The sequence below is a fragment of the Megascapheus bottae genome, chromosome 30, assembly GCF_031878675.1.
Source record: "Megascapheus bottae isolate mThoBot1 chromosome 30, mThoBot2.hap1, whole genome shotgun sequence".
Lineage (NCBI taxonomy): Eukaryota > Metazoa > Chordata > Mammalia > Rodentia > Geomyidae > Megascapheus > Megascapheus bottae.
The window spans coordinates 129,673-151,790 of NC_143538.1; the positions used below are offsets into that span (position 1 = coordinate 129,673).

General features: G+C 45.7%; 1 protein-coding gene across 6 annotated transcripts in view; it reads right to left on the reverse strand.

Annotated features, from left to right (window-relative positions):
• The window catches only part of Zfand6 (zinc finger AN1-type containing 6), a 60,165-nt gene that overhangs the window by 2,130 nt on the left and 35,917 nt on the right, over window positions 1-22,118 (reverse strand). For 3 of the 6 annotated variants that reach the window (XM_090321799.1, XM_090321798.1, XM_090321800.1), the window contains 4 exons: window positions 6,756-6,926; window positions 5,659-5,767; window positions 3,750-3,850; window positions 1,067-1,111 (listed from right to left, as the gene is read on the reverse strand). In XM_090321799.1, coding sequence (XP_090177925.1) covers window positions 1,067-1,111; window positions 3,750-3,850; window positions 5,659-5,767; window positions 6,756-6,909 — 409 coding nt within the window. In that variant the 5' untranslated portion in view covers window positions 6,910-6,926. Of the gene's footprint in view, window positions 1-1,066; window positions 1,112-3,749; window positions 3,851-5,658; window positions 5,768-6,755; window positions 6,927-12,915; window positions 13,093-15,273; window positions 15,391-22,118 lie in introns of all 6 variants that reach the window. The other 3 variants (XM_090321797.1, XM_090321795.1, XM_090321796.1) reach the window with 2 other exon arrangements.

A 22,118-nucleotide genomic window follows, 5' to 3' on the forward strand; every position in this document is an offset into this window, starting at 1 on the left:
CCTGGGTTTCTACAGCACACAAGTGGAAGTTCACCCCAAGTATATAACCGACGTGAACAGAGCCCTAGATGGTAGCTTTTTTTCTTTCCTTTAACCTGTACTCCCTGTTTCATAATTATATACTTGACCCCCCCCCCCAAAAAAAACCAGGGCTCACCCCAGGATCCTTGAAACTGAAAAGTAAATTCATACGCTAAGGTACTAAACAACAAGACGACTCATTTCCTCACAACTGGCCCTACCTGGTCCCTTAGGCCCCACCTCTGACAGATTCCCACATGACAGGGTTGACATTGCTCTCATTCACCTCTGCCTCCCACCAACCCCTCCCTCTGCCTTACTCAAGCTGCTGCTGTCTGAAGAGGCAGCTTCTCCAGGAACACCCTGAGCTCTCAGCCCACCCCCCGGGCCTCTCTCCACCAATCCTGAGCTGCTCACACTGCAGCCAATCATGTGCCTGGAATGAAAACCTACACGCATGTTTAACACTCGGCCAGAGCCAGGCGCCACTGGCTCACACCTGTCATCCTAACTACTCAGGAGGCTGAGAACTGAACATTGCAGTTCGATGCCAGCCTGGGCAGGAAAAGTCCAAGAGACTCTTATTTCTGAAGGTGGGGCTGTGGGCAAGTGGCGGAGCACTAGCCTTGAACCAAAGAAGCTCAGGGACAGCACCCAGGCCCCGAATCAAAGCCTCAGGGAGGAGGAGGAGCAAAAAAACAAAAACCCTTCTGATGAGACCTAAGGACTAACAAACCTGGGGCCAATGAATGTCAAATATATGCCCCGAGCTTACCTGAAAAGGTGGCTAAAAGCCTGAATTTACGGGCACCATTTGAATCCAGGGGCTATGGTATCAAGTGAATGAATGCGTGAACGCATGAATGCATGAATGCATGCACGCATGAATGCATGAATGCATGCACGCATGAATGCATGCCACACTGCCCTGGGGCTGCCAGCTCCCCATGAGAGACCCCCAGACCCCCGCTAACTTAATGGGAACCCAGCTAGGCCAGGCCTAGGCCCCTCCCTGGGCGGGTGGAGTGTTGGCTGAACTACCCACATGGAGGATCACACTCAAGAGGAACAAGGCCCTCCGCTCTGGGTCCTGTGGGAAGAACAGAGAGAGCCAATCAGCGCAGGCGCACACACCTCTCCTCACACACCACCTGCGTCGTGGACAATGAACCATCTCACCGTACCCTAACTCACCACCTGTCCACATAATGCAGGTGCCCTGCCCAGAGACCAGGTGGCATCCCCTGATCCTTGAGGGCCACACTGAGTTTTTCTCGGTTCATTCTGGCCGTGTGTAGAACCAGGGACCTATCCATGCGAGACCCTAGGGGCTTTCTGTGGAAGCCGGCTATTTCTCCACTCCACTGCAGGGTGGAAGGTCTCTCACACTTACCTGCCTGGGCAGGCTTTGAGCCACGATTATGCACAGGTGTGAGACACCAGCACCTGGTGCTAACTGGCATTTCTTCAGGAGCCACCTTGACAAGTAATGGCGTCCTTAGTGGGAAAAGTTCTTATGAAGGCTCTCCAGCACATGACCACCCTCAGCCCTGGGGAAATCTCTGGAGTGCAGAAGGCTGGTGTCTCACGGCTGTTCTGGAACCGTGAGAGACAGCAGGAGGACATGCGTGGATTTCCCACTGCGTCCTCTAGTCCAGGAGGAAACATGCACGCATGGCCAGGCTTCACTACTGTGCCTTGGATTCAAGTCTGGCACACTGTGAGTCGTCCAGCTTGGCTGTTCTTTTAAGACACTTTTGTGATTCTCTTCCATTCTTCAAAATCGGAAGAAATCCCTCATTTTCAGCCATGCTATGTTTTGCCAAAAGAGTCCCAACCATTGCTGAGAAGTCATGTTTAGACAATTCATCTCGTATGGATGAAGTCCAGAACCTTCCGGCTGGGCGCCGGTGGCTCACGCCTGTCATCCTAGCTACTCAGGAGGCTGAGATCGGAGGATCACGGTTCATAGCCAGCTCAGGCAGCAAAGTCCATGAGATTCTTATCTCCAGTGAACCACCAGGAAACCAGAAGTGGTGCTCAAAGTGGTAGAGAGCTAGCCTTGTGTGGAAAAGCCCTATCTCCCCCCCAACACCCCCCACCTCAGCTGAAGGTAAGCCTTACATGTGATGTGCCAAAAGGTTCACTTATATGGAAATTACAAACACTAGGTCTTCAGGAAATTTAACGTTAATATTCCTTTAACCTAAAAGTCATTCAAATGATCCATGAAAAAAAAAAAAAAAAAAGGCTCTGAGCTTTTGAAATACACTACAATTTCTCCTTGAGGGAGCCATGACTGCCCCCTGAATTCATGGATTCAGGGAAGGTGGGAAACAGTAATGTTCTCTGTATACCAGAATGATATAAAGGCACTATCACCTTACTAGCCCACACTCGTCTTCACACGTATTTTGCGAGCCCTGTGGCTTGAACTCAGGGCCTGAGCACTGTCCTTGGGCTTTCCTCAAGGCCAGTACTCTACCACGTGAGCCACAGCACCACTTCTGGCTTTTTCTGTGTACGTGGTATTGAGGAATTGGACCCAGGGCTTCATGCATGCTAGGCAAGCAATCTGCTACGAGGCCACACTCTGCCCCCCCTTGACCTTTACATATAAAATCTCACCACGAACGGTTTAAATAACATACCATGAATAATATACCCCTCCGAGATTAGCAGCCTTTCTTCCTTCTCACTTCACTCCCTCTCCACCTGGCTCCCCGTTCTGTTCTGCTCTGCCATCCTTCCCCTGCTTCTCCTGGTTCTCATCGATGCCCAGACGCTCTGAATCCCTGCCCTGACACCAGTCAGACCACCCACTTTGGATCCTCTTACTAACTACCAATGACCCACACCATCCTGAAAGTCCATCGCTTACATTGTCACTTGCCAAACACCTCTGCCAGCCTCCCGGTACAGCACAGACCCACACAGCCTCTACAGTGCAACCGAGAGCTCCAGCCCCACTCCTGGCTAATTCCCCAATGCCAGCCCAACATTCAACCGACTTTGTTGTTTTTCTACTTGTGCTCTTAAAATATTACTCCATCCCTGCTCTTCCTTAAAAGTTCTACTTAGGGCCAGGAGTACTTGCCTAGCATGCACCAAGACCCAGGTTTGATTCCTCCATACCATGTACATAGAGAAGCCGGAAGTGGTGCCGTGGCTCAAGTGATAGAGCTCTACCACTTGGGCTTGAGGAAAGCCGAAGGGCAGTGCTCAGGCCCTGAGTTCAGTTCCCAGGACTGGCAAAAGAAAAAAAAAAGTTCTACTTAAGGACTGGGATCATGGCCTAGTGGTAGAGTACTCGCCTCCTGTACACAAAGTCCTGGGTTCGATTCTTCAGTACTACATGCACAGAAAAAGCCAGAAATGGTGCTATGACTCAAGTGGTAGAGCGCCAGCCTTGAGAAAGCCCAAGGACAGTGCCTAGGCCCTGAGTTCAAGGCCCAGGACTAGCAAAAAAAAAAAAAAAAAAGCTGATTATTTTTTGGTCATTTATAGTAATATGACCGCAGTGTAGATCCATTTGAAGAATCTACACAGTTATGTGAAACATTTGTGAAGCTTGAAATTAGGAAAATTAGTTAAAATTAGTTATGTCATTTAAATATAAAAAAAACCTAGTATCACAATAAAAACCCAGCCATCCACAAAGCAGGCGGTGCCTCAGCGAGAGCCGGGCCAGGAGTCCCATGTGACGTAAGGCACACGCATGTGCATACCTTGCAGATCTTCCGTTTCTGGTACTGCTTTGTCCACAGACGAACTGTCCACTTGGGAAGACGCGACAGACTCTGATAAAAGTGACTGATTTGATACAGGGCTAGAAAAGCAAAGATGGTTGCATTTCTTATTTCTTTAATGGAAGAAGATTTTTTTTTTTTTTTAAACTTCAATTTGTCTTGTCTTGTTCTGAAACAGACTCACTATAGTATCTGGACTCGTGGGCACAAATGAAAACACCCTTCCCTCGGCCTTCTGGATTTGAGGACTTATAGGCATGCGCCAACGTGCCTGGAAAGAGCTTGATGTTAAAAGCCAGGCATGGGTGGCTCATGCCTGTAATCCTAGCTACTCAGGAGGCTGAGATGTAGATAGCAAAAAGTCCATTAATCACAGAAAAGTGATGAAAGTGGAGGTGAGTTACTAGCCCTAGGCAAAATGAGCCTAGGGACAACACCCAGGCCCAGAGTTTAAGGCCCGGGACTAGCAAAAACAATTTAAAAAAATAAAAAGATAAATAAAAGATCATCTCCACACATGAATACTAAAGTGAGGTAAATACAATTTATTATCGAATCTACAGACACATGCTGGTAACTTAACATCATCACAGAGCTTTGAAACCGGAGAGCAATCTGCATAGGCCATCCAAAGCAATGCTGCGTGTCCTTCAGGCGTTACATGAAAACGAGGTGACAAGCCCTACTCAAAGCTGTCCACGACGTTTCCGCCAGACAGACCTGAGCAACTCCAGCAGGCCGGGAAAAGTGGAACACAGGGCACAGACTCACCGTGCTTAACTGGTTTCTAACAGAATAAAATGTCATTTAATCAAGTATTTCTGAATGTAGCTGAACTTTGACACCCAGTTCAAACACATGAGTACTGAATCATAGTACAGTATTACACAAACTGTGACAAGAGCTGTTTTTTTTTTAAAATACTTGCTGACTACAATTTTACAAACTTCAATATATATATATAATATATAAATACGTATTATATGATACATATGTATTACACATATTACACATATCATATATACATATGTAATAGAGGAAGAAATAAAATGGGATGTGAAAGGAAATCTAAAGCCAAGAGCTCATGCCTGTTGTCTAAGCAAACTCAGGCTGGGCAGGCTGTGACTTTCATCTCCTACTATCCAGCCACAGGCTGGAAGTGGGTGTATGGCTCAAGTGGTAGAGTGCCAGCCATGAATGAAGTAGCTCAGGAACAGTACCCAGGCCCTGAGTTCAAGCCACCAGAACCTGTCTCTCCCCCAACCCCCTCTCTAAAAAAGGGGGAGAAAAACACAAGACTTCAAAAAACATGCTTTTCCAATATTAAAACAGCAAAAAGCTTTTTCTAACCGTTGGTAGATATAATTTTAGGCCAATTAATTGGGAGAAAAATCCTCTTTTCTATGCAAGAAATGTGCTTCTTCCATCTTTTCACCTTGAGAGAATTGTTTTTCTGGAAGGTTCCTGCTTTGGCTTGGCTCTTATCAATTACATTTTAGTTACATATATCCTTTTCCTGAGCACTTTGATATAGATATCCCATTAGAAGCTCTTCAATTACATCCTGGTTAATTAAGGCCCATCTCTTTGCAGACTGTGAACCTGAGCTCAGCCTATAGGAGCCGGGGGCGTGGCCTGCTGGGTTAGGAATAAAAGGGCGCAGCCTGGCTGCTCTGTGCACTCGCCTACCCGATTTCTGCAGGCACCCCTCTGCAGAGATAAATTGACTTGTTGAATTTCTTTCCACTTGATGTCTTTATTCCTGTGTGACACCCCAACATCACAAGCTGTTCCTAACACCATCCTAAAATGGTTTTGCACAGTGTCTGTCACAGAACTATGGAAACTAGAGCCCTTTCTTCCAACCGCCATGCCAAGCTGCCCTTACCTTGGCTGCACAGACGAAGATGTGGAGTCCAATGCTGACTGCGCTTCTGGGACGCTGCCATCCGTGCACTGAACTGGTAAAGATTCAGACAGACTATTGACAGAAGTCGCTGCAATGCAACCACAGCCCACGTTAGCCACGCCACACCTGAGGCAGCCCACACCTGCCCAGAAAGATCAACACACATGCCACGAAACACAGTGCAGGGACTACAGACTCGTTTTGTTGTTTTTGGTAAAAAGCTCAGCAATAGTTGTTTGAGGATGAGAATTTATTTTGCAGTGTTGGGGCCTGAACTCGGGGCCTATACTGAGCTACAGTTTGGCCCCTGAAATAAGTTTTAAAAAAAAGTAAACACACACACACACATATATAATTTATTTTGGGCACTTGAGCTTTCTCAAGGCGCTAGTACTCTACCCCTTGAGGTACAGTACCTCTTCTCGCTTTTTCTGTGCATGTGGTACTGAAGAATCGAACCCGGGGCTTCATGCATGCTAGGTAAGTTTTCTACCACTAGGCCACACTCCTGCCCCTGAAAAATATTTTATTTATTTAGCCAGTCCTGGGCTTGAGCTCAGGGCCTGAGCACTGTCCTTGGACTTTCTCAAGGCTAGAGCTCTACCACTTGAGCCTCAGCACCACTTCCAGCTTTTTTCTATATATGTGGTACTGAGGAATCGAACCTTATGCCACTGCTAAAGACCAAAGACCACCTTGATTTCAAGTAAACCCCCAAATACACCCAGGAACCGTGTATGTCTTACTTGTGAGTCACCCCACAGTGACAGAGCCAACGTCTGCTAAGCTCTGCTGTGGCAAACCCACATCTCTTCCTTTCAACAGCTACAGGGCAGAGGAGGGAGCCACACCGCTGCAGCCTCTTCCCCGCCTTCCTTTCTAAGATGGCCAGCACTGCATCTCTCTCTGTTCTCATAAAGCAGCGAGAGGTCTGTAGCACAGCCGCAAGACAGGGGTGAGCTCTCAGGTGTTCGGAGGACGGACACGCTGACTGCATGGGACTGTGCCATGCTGAGGGATGACGGACAGATAGACAGACAGACAGACAGACGTGTCGCTGTGACAGGGCTACTCACCAGGTGGGCTTATTCTACCATTACTACTGTTCTGTCTTTGAAGATGTTCTTTGTAGCACACTGAGCACATGCCGTTTGTGCGAGGGTTCCCATAAAATCCGCAGCCAGTGGAACACAGCATAGGCGCCTGGCTGTGATTGGTCTCTTGAGCCATGCTCCTCAGCTGCACACCTGAAACGTGCACACAATCAGCAAGGAACCCAAACCAGGGCTTCCGCCAGACCCCTGAGCCAAAGCCACTTGATTTCTACAAGAGGAAAGCTGGGCACCAGTGCCTCACACCTGTATCCTAGCTACTCAGGAGGCTGAGATCTGAGGATCATGGTTCAAAGCCAGCCAGGGCATAAAAGTAGGTGAGACTCATCTCTCATGTACCACGGGAAAACCAGAAGTGGTGCTGTGGCTCAAAGTAGTAGGGAGCTATGGCAAAAAGAGACACCCCCAGACTTCCACCTCCAACCCAGTGGACATGGGGGGGGGTTCACACACAACGCGACGTCAGTGAGGACAGGACTGTAAGTATGGTTCAGTTCAAATCCTGGTAAAGACGAACAGGCATTATAGGCTTTCCTATGTGTGCCACTAGCTTGGCCTGGAGTTCTTACGTTGAAGTGTGGCTCGCCCTGGTGGAATACAGTAACAGCTGGTAAAGATGGAGAGCAAGGGACAGAACACCTCCTGGCTTTGGAGAGCCACTCAGCTCTGGCAGAAGCTGATCACCAGTTCCAGAACCAGACAAGGCTCTTCTCAGAGCCTCGAGGCAATCAGAGAATGGTCAGAAAGAGAGGAAGGGTGTGTAAGGGTGTGTGTGTGTCTGTGTGTGCATGTGTGAGAAAGACAGAGAGAGACAGACAGACAAGACACGGGCAGAGTGTGTGTGTGTGTCCTGGGACTTGAACTCAGAACTCAGGGCCTGGACACCATCTCTGAGTTCTTTCCATTTGTGCCACTGGCTTTCTGCTGGTTAGTTAGAAATAAGCCTCTCACGGACTTTCCTGGCCAGGCTAGCTTTGAACCTTAATCCTTAGCTCTCAGCCTCCTGAGTAGCTGGAATGACAAGCGTGAGCCGCCGTGCCCGGCTTTATAATGTTATTGCTAAGGTGTTAGGGGGCTAGCACTCCCTATGTCAGGCCGTGAGCACACCTCTCATTTGGACCGTGTCTCCTCCCCTGGCTGACCCCCACCCACGAGCTCTACAGTTCATTTTCCACACAGTGCCATCAAACAGCACCACTGCGCTTGCTCACCCTTCCTGTCCCCTTGAGAAATGTATTTTTAGGAAATTTAAACACTAAGAGACAGCACCAGGTCCTGGAAGCATCTGGAAGGCCAGCAAGGGCAACCATCAATCACAGCAGATGGAGGAGCCCATGAGCCATCGCTCCCACAAAGCAACGGCTCCTTGGAAGTCAGGGCCTGGGCACTGTCCTTGAGTCTTTCTCAAGGCTAGAGCTCTACCACTTGAGCCACAGCACCAATTCCAGCTTTTCTATATCTGTGGGAATTAAACCCAGGGCTTTGTGCATATTAAACGAGCACTCTACCACAAGGCTATACTCTAGGCCTGGTACTAGACTTTTCTTTCACCTAAATTGAGAAGGCCATTGCAGGAGACAGAACTTACAGAGAATTTCAGAACCAGGTATTAGAAAGTACTTGTCTAGATAAGAAAGGGAAAAAGCACACTTTGTATTTCCATTAAAAAGCAACATGCTAGAGTGGTGGTATCAGTCTGCAATCCCATCATGGAGCAGGCTGTGGAAGGCCAAAGAATGTTCGAGAATTTGAGGCCAGCCAAGTTTGGGGTACATTCACAACCTCGAGCTTTTTAAAAACCAAACCAAAGTCCCCAAACTGCACGGACTGTACTCAGACCCTTAGACAGGCAAGTCACCTTAGAATCCATCAGCAGTGTGCCACCAAACAGTAAGCTACTCAGATCTCCATGCCGATTGCACGCTGTAAATATGCAACTAAATCACCATGATGGAATCGGGATTGGAGGAGTCGTTCCTGACAAGACACTGGTTTGTAGCTCTCTCTCTCTCTTTTTCTTTGGTGACAGCCGTGAGGCCTGAACCCTGGGCTGTCCTTGAGCTTTGTTCTTTAAGGTTAACTCTGTACAGCTTGAACCACACCTCTGCTTCTCGCTAATGTTTGGTGGTTCACTGGAGATGAGTCTCACAGGCTTTCCTGCCTGGGCTGGCTTTGAACTGCAATCCTCAGATCTCAGCCTCCTGAGTAGTTGGGTTGACACGTGCGAGCCACCAGCGCCTGCCTCCCCTCTCTCTAAATTAACCTATGTCTAGTTGTAATGGGTTATAAATGCTCAACGAACTGAAGATAACTGGCAAGCCCAAGTGATAGGGCTGGGTTTCTGCTGGGAGCTGGGGGAGGTGTCTGGTGGTTCTCAAAGTGTAAAGCTGATCAATTGCTTATTAATGGCTAGGCTTATAGGTCAGGCACTTCTGTGACAGGGACAGGAGATGGCACCTGTCACTGCAAACAACTGACAGTATTCATTAGCATGGACAAAGGAAAGGGGCCCAGCGGTCTCAAAGATTTTCCATGTTTCTAGTGAGATTAGTAGTGTTTTTTTGGTTCTATTCTGGTATTGAGGCTTGAACTCAGGGCCTCATATGGCTTTTTCAATCGAGGCTGGTGCTTTACCACTTGAGCCATAACTCCACTTTCAGCTTTTTGCTGGTTAACTGGAAAAAAAAAAATATCTCACGGGCTTTTCTGCCTAGGCTGGCTTCTAACCACACAATTTTCATCTCAGCCTCTTGAGTAGCTGGAAATACAGGTGTGCGGTAATAGTAATATGTACAGTAGATAGTGAATGAATCAACAGAAAAACCTCAGTAAGTCAGTGAACCCCAGTTTTCCCAGTAGCCTTTGTACCGTGGTACAAAATTCTTCAGGAACAAGAGATCCATTCAAAGCAAAGAATGAACATTAGAATTAATGTTGACAAGACACAAAGGTTTTATGTGATTCCGAGTCCTCCTTGCAACTTTCCTTGGCAACTAGCAATTGTCAAGATTTGGTCTAATACAAAAGAACAGCAACTCCATTGTTTGAAAAGGTTATTTAAATATTCCTTTTCCAACTAGAGGACCAGATTTGCTTTGTAACACTGTACATATAACTCACAAGAATTTTGCCATTGAACAAGGCTCCGAAGAGATTTGTTAAAATGAATTGACAATGCCACTCTTATCACTAAAGAACTCACAAGAGAGTATCTGCAAAAAAAAACCTTTGAAATGAATTAGTGTTAAATTTAAATTTGTTTCAGATTAATCTGTAATATATCAAATCAACAAATGCCACTACATTTTCATTATACCCAAAATCTCTTCAAATGCTCTAGGAAATATAAAGTCATCAAAGCGAAAAGAGAAGTCATTGCTGCTGCAAAATGTAGTTAAGCAATCCAGACATAGTATTAATGGGCAAACACTCATTTGTATAGGGGAAGAAGAATGAGCATGCACATGTGTGTACACATGTATACACACACACACACCTTCCAGACATAGCATTAAGGGTGCCTATAAACACTCGTGCACACATATACTCACACAACCCAAGCATAATATTAAAGGGAAAATATTCACTCTTACAGCACACATATATACACATGCATGCGTAAATCCTATTCTTCTATTGTATATAACCCAGATATAGGAAGTGGCACTGTGCCTCAAAGTGGCAGAGCGCTAGCCTTGCATGAAAGCAAGCTCAGGGACAACACCCAGGCCAGTTCAAGCTCCACAACCGACCCCCCCTCCCCCCAAAAAAGATACACATACAATATATTAAAAAGTATATAGTATCTGGAGACTTTGAATTTTATTTTATGGAGATGGGCATGGAATAAAATTTTTTTTTTTTTGGTCAAGGGTGGGGGCTTGAACTCTGGCCCTGGGTGCTGTTTCTGGGCTCTTCAGCAAAGCTATTACTTTACCACTTGAGCCATAGTGCCACTACCTAGGAAAAAAAAAAATTAAGGGCTGTTCCTCTTTGGCAGCAATAAAAACAAAAGTTTCAAAGCATTGGCCTACACCCTCAAATACAGCACACTATCTACTAATGGCATTGAAATGAAGTCAGGCAGGAGGCAAACGAACTTTCCCAGTGCAACTGCACAAAGGTGAGCAGTGACAGGTGGAAGATACAGAATACTTCCAGCAGGCACAGATCAAAGTACAATGCTGCCATCAATCATTTTCATAATAACACTATTAGCCTGGCGCCAGAGGTTTATCCCTATAATCCTGGCACGCGCACACGCGCTCTCGCACTCTCTCTCTCTCTTTTTTCCTTTTTGCCAGTCTTGGGCATGAGCTTCTCAGATTTTTTTCTCAAGGCTAGAACCTTACCACCTTAGCCACAGCACCACTTCTGGCTTTTGCTATGTATGTGGTACCAGGGAATCGAACCCATGTCTTCGGGTAGGCAAGCACTCTACCACTAAGCCAAACTTCCAGCCCAATTCTGGGTCTTAAGGAAGCTGAGATCTGAGGATCATGGTTCAAAGTCAGCTGGGACAGCAAGGTCTGTGAGACTCTTGTCTCCAATTAACCAGCAAAAAAGCCAGATGTGGAGTTATGGCTCAAGGTAAAACATTAGCCTTGAGTGAAACAAAACAAAACAAAGCAAAACAAAATCTGGACAGTGTCCAGGCCCTGAGTTCAAGGCCTAGGACTGGCAAAAACGAAAACAAAAAATCCAAGTAAAATTAAAATTCAAAGCACACAGTATGAGTATTCCTCTAAAGCCACACTGCCTTGCACAGGACACACTAACAGGTGATAAGGATTTCCATGGCTTAGGGGAGAATTCCATAACTAACTGGGAGAGAGACAGACAGAGAGAAACAGCAACCACATTTGTGCATTTTAGACACAAAATGTACTTTTTGTGGGAGATTCAGAAAGATTCAGCTGGAAGGACCAAAGTCCAAGGCCGGCCTCTGCCCATGAAGTTCCCAGGCCCCTCTGGAATGGGGGGCTGGACATGGGGTGTGCCCATTACCAGAGCCATGAAGGGAAGCCTAGATACAGGCTGGCTAAGGGTGCATTCCCTGGCCAGCCAGAAGGCAGGGTTCAAACTTCAGAACCACCAAAGCAAATCACCAACCACACGAAAGTTCTGGTTTATGGCATGTGACACAATATGCAAATCTCTAAGGCAACAAGGAGACCAGAAGCCAGTCTACAGGCCAGTCCCTGGCCTACAGGGCCAGCTGGGGGGTGCTGGAAGGCTCGGAGAGGGCAAAGGAGAAGGGAAACACACTAAAACTCATTCTCCAACTCTCTCACATAGTTCCTAGCATCCATGACTTAATTTCATTTACCCTGAATTTAAATCACTTGTGAATCTTAAGATACTGTATAGTTTCAGGTTTTGTGTGTGTGCGTGTGTATGTGTTTAAGTCTTTTTACCTAGTAAGCTCTTGTCAGTAGAAAAGCACAAGCCAGGAGTGGGGGCTCGTGGTAGAGGGTTTGCCTAGCATGCATGAAGACTGAGGTTCGATTCCTTGGTACCACACATACAGAAAAGGCCAGAAGTGGTGTTGTGGCTCAAGTTGTAGAGTGCTAGCCTTGAGAAAGTTCAAGGACAGTGTCCAGGCCCTGAGTTCAGGCCCCAGGACTGGCAAAACAAACAAACAAACAAAAAACCCATGAAATTAAACACTTAAATTCCTACAATAAGTGAGTGCAATACAAACCAGACTCCAAGGGCAAATCCATGCCAAATGAACTTATTTCCCTTTTCTTCATTTCCTAGAAGTCAGTCAGTTATCCGGCTGTAATAGTTTCCCCTGTGAAAAATCTCACATTCCAACTGAGTTTCTACCCTTCCTATCTGAAGACTGGAACTCCCGATTCACTAGTTTAACTCTCCTGAAACATTTGTCTCACCACTCCGAAGGAGTATCCAGCCTAGCACTCACAACGTACTCCAGTATGGGAAGAGAACGGTCCTGGAATGAGCTGAGCGCCAGGGCGAATCCCACCTCAGCTATGTTCCTGCGCTAACACTCAGAATCGGTTTGACAATGCCGGAAGCAGGCTTGTGCTCTGCCTGAATGAAAGAAGACTGGCTCTGGCGTTCACCTAGCACATCAAGCCTAGAAAGAAGGGTTTACCTCACAAAGCTCCTTGTTCACCAAATGGCGACCAGTTCCACGGTCTGTGGCAGGAACTGCGCTGTGTTCCTAGAGAAGTTGTCTGCACCGCTCTCTGGGTCAAGGGCACTTCACCTTGACACTAGGCCACGACCTCATTTTCTGGCTAAATTAAGTTTCTTCAAATAGCCTGGATGCCTAAAATGAATTGTTGTTTTTTTAAAAAAAAAAAATCTTTCTTTAAAAAAATCAATTACATTGTTGTTCTATGTATTTGTGTTAGATTTTTAAAAAAAAGGTTATCTTTCAGTTACAAAAGGGAAATAAGAATATTTAATAGAAATGGTTTTATACTGTAGTATTTATTCATTTTAAAAAAGAAAAACGGAGACAGCATTCCTTGAGAATGACTAGCTTCTCAAGAGGCTGAGATCTGAGCATCACGGTTCAAAACCAACCTCGGCACTAAAGTCCATGAGACTCTTATCTCCAATTAACCTTTAGAAAACTGGAAGTGATGGCCGGGAGTTTGGCCTAGTGGTTAAAGAGCTTGCCTAGCATGCACAAAGACCCGGGTTCGATTCCTTGGTACCACATATATAAAAGCCGGAAGTGGTGCTGAGGCTCAAGTGGTAGAGCTCTAGCCTTGAGAAAGTCCAAGGACAGTGCTCAGGCCCTGAGCTCAAGCCCAGGACTGGCAAAAAAAAAAAAAAAAAAAAGAAAAGAAAACCGGAAATGGTACTGTGACTCAAGGGGTAGGGCGGTAGCCTTGAGCTGTAGAGTGCAGGGACAGTGCCCACGCCAGTTCAAGTCCCATGACCAAAAAAAAAAGAAAGAAAGAAAAAAAAAGATGACTAACAGCAGCCATAATGCAGAGCGGCTGACACCTGGCCAACTTCAGTTTTTAAATTCACCTCAGTCACATTTAGTTGGGGGACATATTAATTTTAATTTGTCTGTCATGGGGCTTGATCTTTGGGCCTGGGCACTGTCCCTGAGCTCTTTAGCTCAAGACTACTGCCTTACCCCTTTAGCCACAGCCCCACGTCCAGATATTTCTGCCTGGGCTGGCTTTGAAGCATGATGCTCAGATCTCAACCTCCTGAATAGCTAGGTTACAGGTGGCACCCTGAGAATAATTTTTTTAAGTACTTCCAATGTTGAGGGTAAAGAATAAGGGTAAGATCCTGAATTCACACCCCAGTGTGTCAGGAAAGGGAATATTACCTATTACAAGACTTGTGCATCTTCTTAAAAAGATAGTTTAGATGTGACACAGCAGGTTTATGTTTTTACATTAAAAATCCATCAGCTAGGCCCTAGTAAGTAGGACCTGTATTCTTCAAGGTCACTTTCATTTATGGATGAACCTTGCTGACACTGATAAAAATCTTAATTTGAGATTTTTAATTTCAGAGGGAAAAAACACCTAACAGTGAGTCAAAAACATAAATTATACTTTATACCACCACCATACAAGGTGATAAGAAAAGTCCTTCTACCCTTAAAAAAATAAAACACAGTTGGGCACTGATGACTCATGCCTATAATTCTAGCTACTCAGAAGCCTGAAATCTGAGGATTGTGGTTCAAAACCAGAATAAGCAGAACAGTCCCTGAGATTTACATCTTCAGTAAACAACATAAAAAAAAAAAAATCCAGACATGGCAGGGGGGGTCAAGTGGTAGATGGCTAGCATTGAGCAAAAAAAGGTTAGGGACAGTGGCCAGACCCTGAGTTCAAGCTCCAGGACCAGTACCAAAAAGGAGGTGGGGGGAAAGGGGGTCTGGGAGCATGGCCTAGTGGTAGAGTGCTTGCATGAAGTCCTGAGTTTGATTCCTGAGTACCATGTACACAGAAAAGGCCAAAAGTGGTGTGGTAGCTCAAATAGTAGAGTGCTAGCCTTAAGAAAATCCAAGGACAGTGCCCAGGCCCTAAGTTCAAGCCCCCAGGACTAGCAAAAAAAAAAAAAAAAAAAAAAAATCACTGGAAAATTAACCAAAAGCGATTGAGAAGTAGCTAATTCTCTTTGTGACTGCATCAAGAGAGATTTTTTTTGAACAAAGTAGATTTTTGAGACTGCATAATATATCCTTTTAAAAAAAATCGTCCATCAAAAAATGGTTCCAATCTGACACAGGTGCTTGAGATTGGCATTTGCTGAGGACAGAGTGACTCCCAACGCTTTCCAACCCACTTGCCATGTGGACACTAGTTGGGGGGGGGGGGCGCACAAGGGCCTGTGTATGTATTGACCATGTTATAGTTCATAAGGAGAAACCCCTCCCCGCCCCCCAAAAAAAGAAATCCGGGGTAGTGCACAGAGCAAACAGACCAGTAAACGGGTTTACGGGAAGCCCTGGACAGACGCTACTCACTCTGATAAAATAGGGGCTTTGGGTTAGGGTTCCTACTGTACTGAGGAGGCTCTGTGGTTCTCTGTATAGCAGTCCCCACTTCCCTAGGTCAGCTTGTCTTTCCTGCTGTTGCTTGGGCTGAAAGACAAAAAGGGTGGGAGTTGGCTAACATGAAGGTAACACCTGTGTTATTACAGATCTAAACATCTCATCCCTGAGATACTAAACTGCATAACCGAAGGTCAGTAAGTCTCCACTGGCTGTGAATCTTATCAAGAAGAGCCTTGTAGCCAGGGCCCAGCACTTGAGGCAGGAGGAACGCCAAGTCTGAGGCCAGCCTGGGTTACCTAGCAAGACCCTGTCCCAAAAGTATTTAAAATAAAGCCAAGCACCAGTGGCTCATACCTATCATCCTAGCTGCTCAGGACACTGAGATCTGAGGATCATGGTTCAAAGTCAGCCCAGGAAGCAAAGTCTCCAAAGAACCACCAGAATACTGGGAGTGGGGCTATGGCTCCACGTGGGAGCAAGCTAGCCTTGAGCACAAAAAAAAAAAAACAAAACAAAAAGCTCAGGGACAGCATCTAGGCACTGAATTAAAAGCCCTAAGATCCACAAGGAAAAAAAGAAAAAATATGTTAATGTGTACAGGGGGATATTGTATACTCAGGACTTGAATATTTACCTAAAATGAGCTAGAAGTTCAGATTGCCCCACTGGGATTTCTAACTGGATAGTAAGCCACTTACTGAAAAGACCCATCCTTTCCCACTACCAGCGGGCAAGTGTTACTAATCGATCCTTTTGTCTGCATGCTTGGTTCAATGCAGGCTCACCCTGGAGAAGCCAGGTGAAAAGGAAGGCCCCCACGGAGAGTGGCTGAGGCCTCTGGCCAAAAGCTCCATGGGTCACACTGGCTGTTGATAGCACACCTCGTCCACATTCCCAACATTAAAACATGGCTAGGAGCTGGAGCTCCATGACCTCATGCTGGACGAGAGGTGGAAGCCCCAAGTTCAACCCCCAACACTGCTAAACTAAACATTTAAAAACTATGGTTGTTGGGGCCGGGACTTTGGCCTAGTGGTAGAGTGCTTGCCTAGCATGCATGAAGACCCGGGTTCAATTCCTCGGTACCACATACATAGAATAAAGCCGGAAGTGGTGCTGAGGCTCAAGGGGTAGAGCTCTAGCCTTGAGAAAGTCCAAGGACAGTGCTCAGGCCCTGAGCTCAAGCCCAGGACTGGCAAAAAAAAAAAAAAAAAAAGATTGTTTAAATTCAGAGCTTCAACCATCATTCACTGTGCAGCAATTACTAACCAATGTACTGCTTCTGAGATCTGTCTTTCCTTCCAGCAATCTTTTCCCAACAGAGCAGCCAGTAATCCTGTTAAAATCTACCCAGCAGCTCACCTGCTGCTTCCTCAAAATCCTCCGATAGCCAGTGCTGGGGGCTCACACCTGTCATCCTAGCTACTCAGGAGGCTGAGATCTGAAGATCACAGTTCAAAGCCAGAGGGGGAACAAAAAGTCCGAGAGACTCTTATCTCCAATGAGCCACCAGAAAATCAGATGGGGTAGAGCGACAGCCTGGAGCTGAAGAGCTTAGGGACAGCGCCCAGGCCCAGAGTTCAAGCCCCAGGACCGGTGTGTGTGTGTCCTCCAGTAAGTTTCCAGCCTCACATAGAGGCTGACCCACTCCCAACAGCGACTCCGGGGTTCCTTGTTGCTTGCTGCCTCTCTTGGGGAGCCGCAGCTCATACACCTTTGTCCAGAGTCTGTCCAGGCTGCAGGGTCTCCCATGGCCCAGCCTCTCCAGGCCTTTGCTCAACTGAAGCTTATCAAGGATGCCTTGTCCCTCCCCCGATGCTAAGTTTAAGTTGCTCCAGTTCCTAATACTTTCAGGTGATATTTTTCTTTTAAATGTCTTTGTCCTAAATATACCATCCTTTTTGTGTCTAACTTCTGAAATTTTACCTCCATTTCAGCAGGGATTGTGTGTGTGTGTGTGCGCAAGTGCAAGCATCTGCATACACACAATTGTCCTGGGGTTTGCACTGAGGGTCTGGGCTGTCCCTGAGCTTTTCACTCAACCACTAGAGCCACAGGCTCCACTTAAATATGAGTCCCCTCCTGGACTCTTCTGCTCAGGCTGGCTTTGACCCTCGACCTCAGTCTCCTGAGGATCTAGGATTACAGGCATGAGCCACTGGTGGCCAGCAATTTGGTCCATTTTATGCTTGGCAGATGCAAGCCATTTACTATTCAGGGCATGAAGGAGTAAAACCAACCTGCCATCAGTGACAACATACCACCAAACTAGCAGCTAAACCATCTACCCTTATTCCAAGACAAAAACAAGAAAGTTCCTTTCGAGGAAACTGAGTTTGCTCTTTAAGCTCAACGTCTGCTGCTTGTGGGAGTGTAATCTGCAGACCATGAGGCCTTCTGACGTTGTGTGCAGAGGTCTAGGAGTAAAAACTATTTTCATAAGAACAACACTAGCATCCAGTCAGGCATGGCGACACACACTTGTATGTCCAGTTATTGGGAGCCTGAAGCAGGAAGATCACTTCAAGCCCGAGCAACAGCAGGCAGTCCTGTCTCAAGGATTAAAAAAAAAAAAAAGTGCTGGGTGTGGGGTCATACCTATTACCCCAGCACTCAGGCAGAAGAAGCTAAGGAGGAGGACTGGAATGCAAGTTCAAGGCCGGCCTACATTATGTATGTATAGCACAGTCCAGACCAGCTTGAGCTACACAGCAAAAGACCTTGTCCAAGAAAATAATGGAATGTTAATTTGTCCTTTTGACTCTGTTGACATTTGTGTGAACATGTCAAAGGAAAAAGAGCTTTTGCATGTATGTCAATGCACACACGTGTGTGTGTGTACACATACATGTAACAATACACTCTAACAAAAGGCCAGCCCTTGACAAGGTATCAAAATTATCCGTTTTATTAAATCTTGATGATTATACTCTGCCGTATTATTCTGGAATACTGGCCGCTCCGGGTAAAGTCTTCATTCCATCTAGTTTCCAATCCACCTACAGCACACTGAAATCTGAACCTCTGGAACAATCCAGCGCATGGTTCCTTGATCTCCCAATTTCAGAAGGAGGTTATCTCATAAACCCATAACCCATGGTCCCCTCAATACAGGATGAAATCTGGAAAGTGAGCAAGTAGTAATAGGAAAGATTGTAACATTTAAAAAGATCAGCAATTATAGTTATTGTTCAGGGTTGCACTTGCAAGCACTTGAAAGTTTTTCTTCCAAAACACCAGTAGAAAACCGTTTAACACTGTGGGCATATAGCCTGTCACAAGCAAGCAGCTATACAGCTCCACTTTTTTTTAACTTAAAAGTCATAGATGATAAAACAAATAAATGGGCATGGCTGTGCTCTGAAAGAACTTCTGTTTATAATCAACAATGCCAAATATACAGATACTCGAAGAAAAGGTGGATGAATAATTGAATGATGGCAAAATTATGTTGGTTATGTTGTTCATCGAGGAAAGACAAAACAAGATGCCACGATGGTAAACCAGCCCTGCTATGCTCGCTCCAGTTTTGTGTTCAGGGCTCAAATTGTAGACTAGTGCCAGTGGCACTAGCTAGACACTGAGATCTGAGGATCCAGGTTCAAAGCCAGCCTCTGGGCAGCAAAGTCCCATGGGACTCTTATCTCCAATGAAGCAAAAAGAAAAGCAGGGGGTAGGGGTGTCAGGAGTTTGGCCTAGTGGTAGAGTGTTGGCCTAGCATGCACGAAGACCTAGGTTTGATTCCTTGGTACCACATACATAGAAAAAAGCCAGAAATGGCACTGTGGTTCAAGTGGTAGAACTCTAGCCTTGAGAATGCCCAACGACAGTGCTCAGGCCCTGAGTACGAGCCCCAGGACTGGCAGGGAAAAAAAAAAAAAGCTGGAAAGGAAGCTAGCCTTAAGCCATAAAGCTCAAGACCAACACCCAGGCCCCTGAGTTTCGAGCTGGAAGACCTGCACAAAAACAACCAACCAACTCCACAAATTGCCTCAAAGCACCATAACCACAGCATATAATACTCTAACCACACGGTTATTTGCCAAAAAGAGCTCACAAATCTTCATACGGCACTCTATTTTGGCACAAAGGAACAGCTTAATGAAACACACAGCACACGCACTGAGAAGAGGCACATTGGGACAACTTGGGCTGCAACAGGGCCCAGAGCAGAGCACAAAGGCGAATGTACAGTAGCCTGAGTGGTCAGAGCCAGGCTGCTTACAGGCGGGGCGAGGCGCCTCATTTCTCTTCCCCAGGACTTGGGGAATGGATGGGAGGGAAAGTCTCCACAGAGAGAAAACTCTGAGGCCTGCAGCTTATCACAATGGTGGCTCCAGTCTCAAATCCAGGCAGCTGGATACCCAAGACATAAAAGGCTTCCTCCACAAGCTCCTCAGTGCTCCTTGGCCAGGGCTCATCTGCAAATTCCTCCATTCCACCAAGGAGAATACATTTTCTGGATTACGAGTATGAGGGAATGGTATCCAACAAAGATCCATCAAATCTAGATAACTGCTAACAAAACCTCACCAAATGCTTACATTTGGCATTTATACACCACACAGGATCGCACATCAACAAGCGGGCCTTCGCCCGGACAGTGTACACCAGCTCCCATGAGTACACTGTGTGTATGCCTGCAGTTCATTTCCCAGGGGAACACCACATTTAGGGGACACGAAACCCCCTAGCTGAGGAGAGCTGTTTCTAGGAAAGGTTGGTGGGAAATGATAAGGATACATCATGAAAGTACCCAGGCTGAGAAGTCCGCATCTAAAATCAGCAGGCCACAGGAATCTCACCACCCTAGAATAGGAAGGGAAACTTAATGCAGAAATACCACCTTAATGAAGGTGATATTAATGGAAGACCGTCTTACAGTCTTTTCAGAATGCTATGCTGTGGCTTTTCATCAAAAGCCACAATGAAGGGGCCGGGAGTTTGGCCTAGTGGTAGAGTGCTTGCCTAGCATGCATGAAGACCCGGATTCAATTCCTCGGTACCACATACATAGAAAAAAGCTGGAAGTGGTGCTGAGGCTCAAGTGGTAGAGCTCTAGCCTTGAGAAAGTCCAAGGACAGTGCTCAGGCCCTGAGCTCAAGCCCAGGACTGGCAAAAAAAAAAAAAGAAAGAAAATGGTCAATACAAAGGAAACATTATTTTTAAAGAACTTCTAAGAAATCAGAAATGCTGTGGATAAACAAAATGCTCCCACTGGAAGAACCCTCAGCTAATTAAAAAAATCATTCAGTTCATGAACCACCCCACCCCCAAATCATTCAATTGAGGGTATTAAAGAAAGTAAACTATGCGATTTGTGGGTGGAAAGGGAAGGATCGGGAGAGGAGAGGATAAATGACACTGTGAGGAAGGAAATGTACATACTATCTGAGGAATGTAAATGAAACCCCTCTGTACTAACAATTACGTAGATTAAGTACATTTTAAAAAATTAAGTAAATTAAAAAAAAAAATCATTCAGGCCAGGCTCTCGTGGCTACCTACTCAGGAGGCTGAGATCTGAGGATCATGGTTCAAAGCCATTCCGGGCAAAAAGTCTGTGAGACTTTTTCCAATGGACCACCAGAAAACAGGAAGTAGCACTGTGGCTCAAAGTGGTAGAGTGCTAGCCTTGAGCAAAATAACTCAGGGATAGCGCCTAGACCTTGAATTCAAGTCCCATAACCAACACAACAAAAGATCATTCAGTTGATGTTATTCCTCCTAGCAGCTGATACAACAGATAGGACTACTTAAAAGGCACAATATTCTAAAGAAGGAAACAAGTTAACTACTCAGGAGAAACCACCTAAATTTTGACCCACATAACACAAAATCACTTCCTCTTGTAGCAGAATATAATGTCTACATGTTTCCCACAAGGAGCCAGAGTTTAAGAACTAAATCTTAAAGAACCTATACCTGTATTTCATTCACCCTTATCACCCTTGCAGTCTTTCATAAATGTTTGATTCTAAATGTGCTTTTGTCCAAGGATCACTGAGGCAGAGGAGGGAATGGTGAGGAGGAGGAAAACGGCCCTAGAGCTCTGCCACAAGTGGGACAAGGGGTGTGTGGGGAGGGGGGAGGAGTATTTTACATGCCAGCTCTCTGAAAGGTTGTTATCCGAACCAAAAAAAAAAAAAATTCAAGTGGCTAACATGTTTGGAGAGTCTATTCTAATCTCCTTGACTGAGACAGAATGTCAAGATCAAGAGCCAATTTAAAATGGGTCAATATACAAATGATCACAAATACTTTACAATCTAACCAGACCAATTAGGCCAGGGAGGCAGCACCAACCAGCAGAAAAGAGATATTCTGAGCAAACAGCCTCTGAAGTTTCCCAACACACACACACACACACACACACACACACACACACACACACACACGTGCGCGCGCGCTCGCGTGCAAAATCATCTCAGATGAAAGGAAATGAACAAATTTACTACTATACAATTTTTCCTCACACGCTCAGTAGTCACAAAGCTTTTTCCTATGTTGATATCTTTTCTCTCCAATCTCATTGTAAAAAACTCAAAAGTTCCATGAATCATGTTCTGAAGGCTTCCTTCACCTTGCATTTTATTTGGACACTAAAAAAGATGAGTGGAGGAAGTGTATCACAACAATGCCAACACAACAGGAGAACCAAATTAAGCCAGTGTGACAAGTTTACTTGAAAGGCTAAGAAGATTACCAAATTTATTTGGCTAGACTGTGAGTTGAATCTTGAACTACAGAGGCTTGGATTATAAAATAAGGAAAATTAGAGTATTTCTTCCCCAGAGCTTCTGGAAGACAGATTA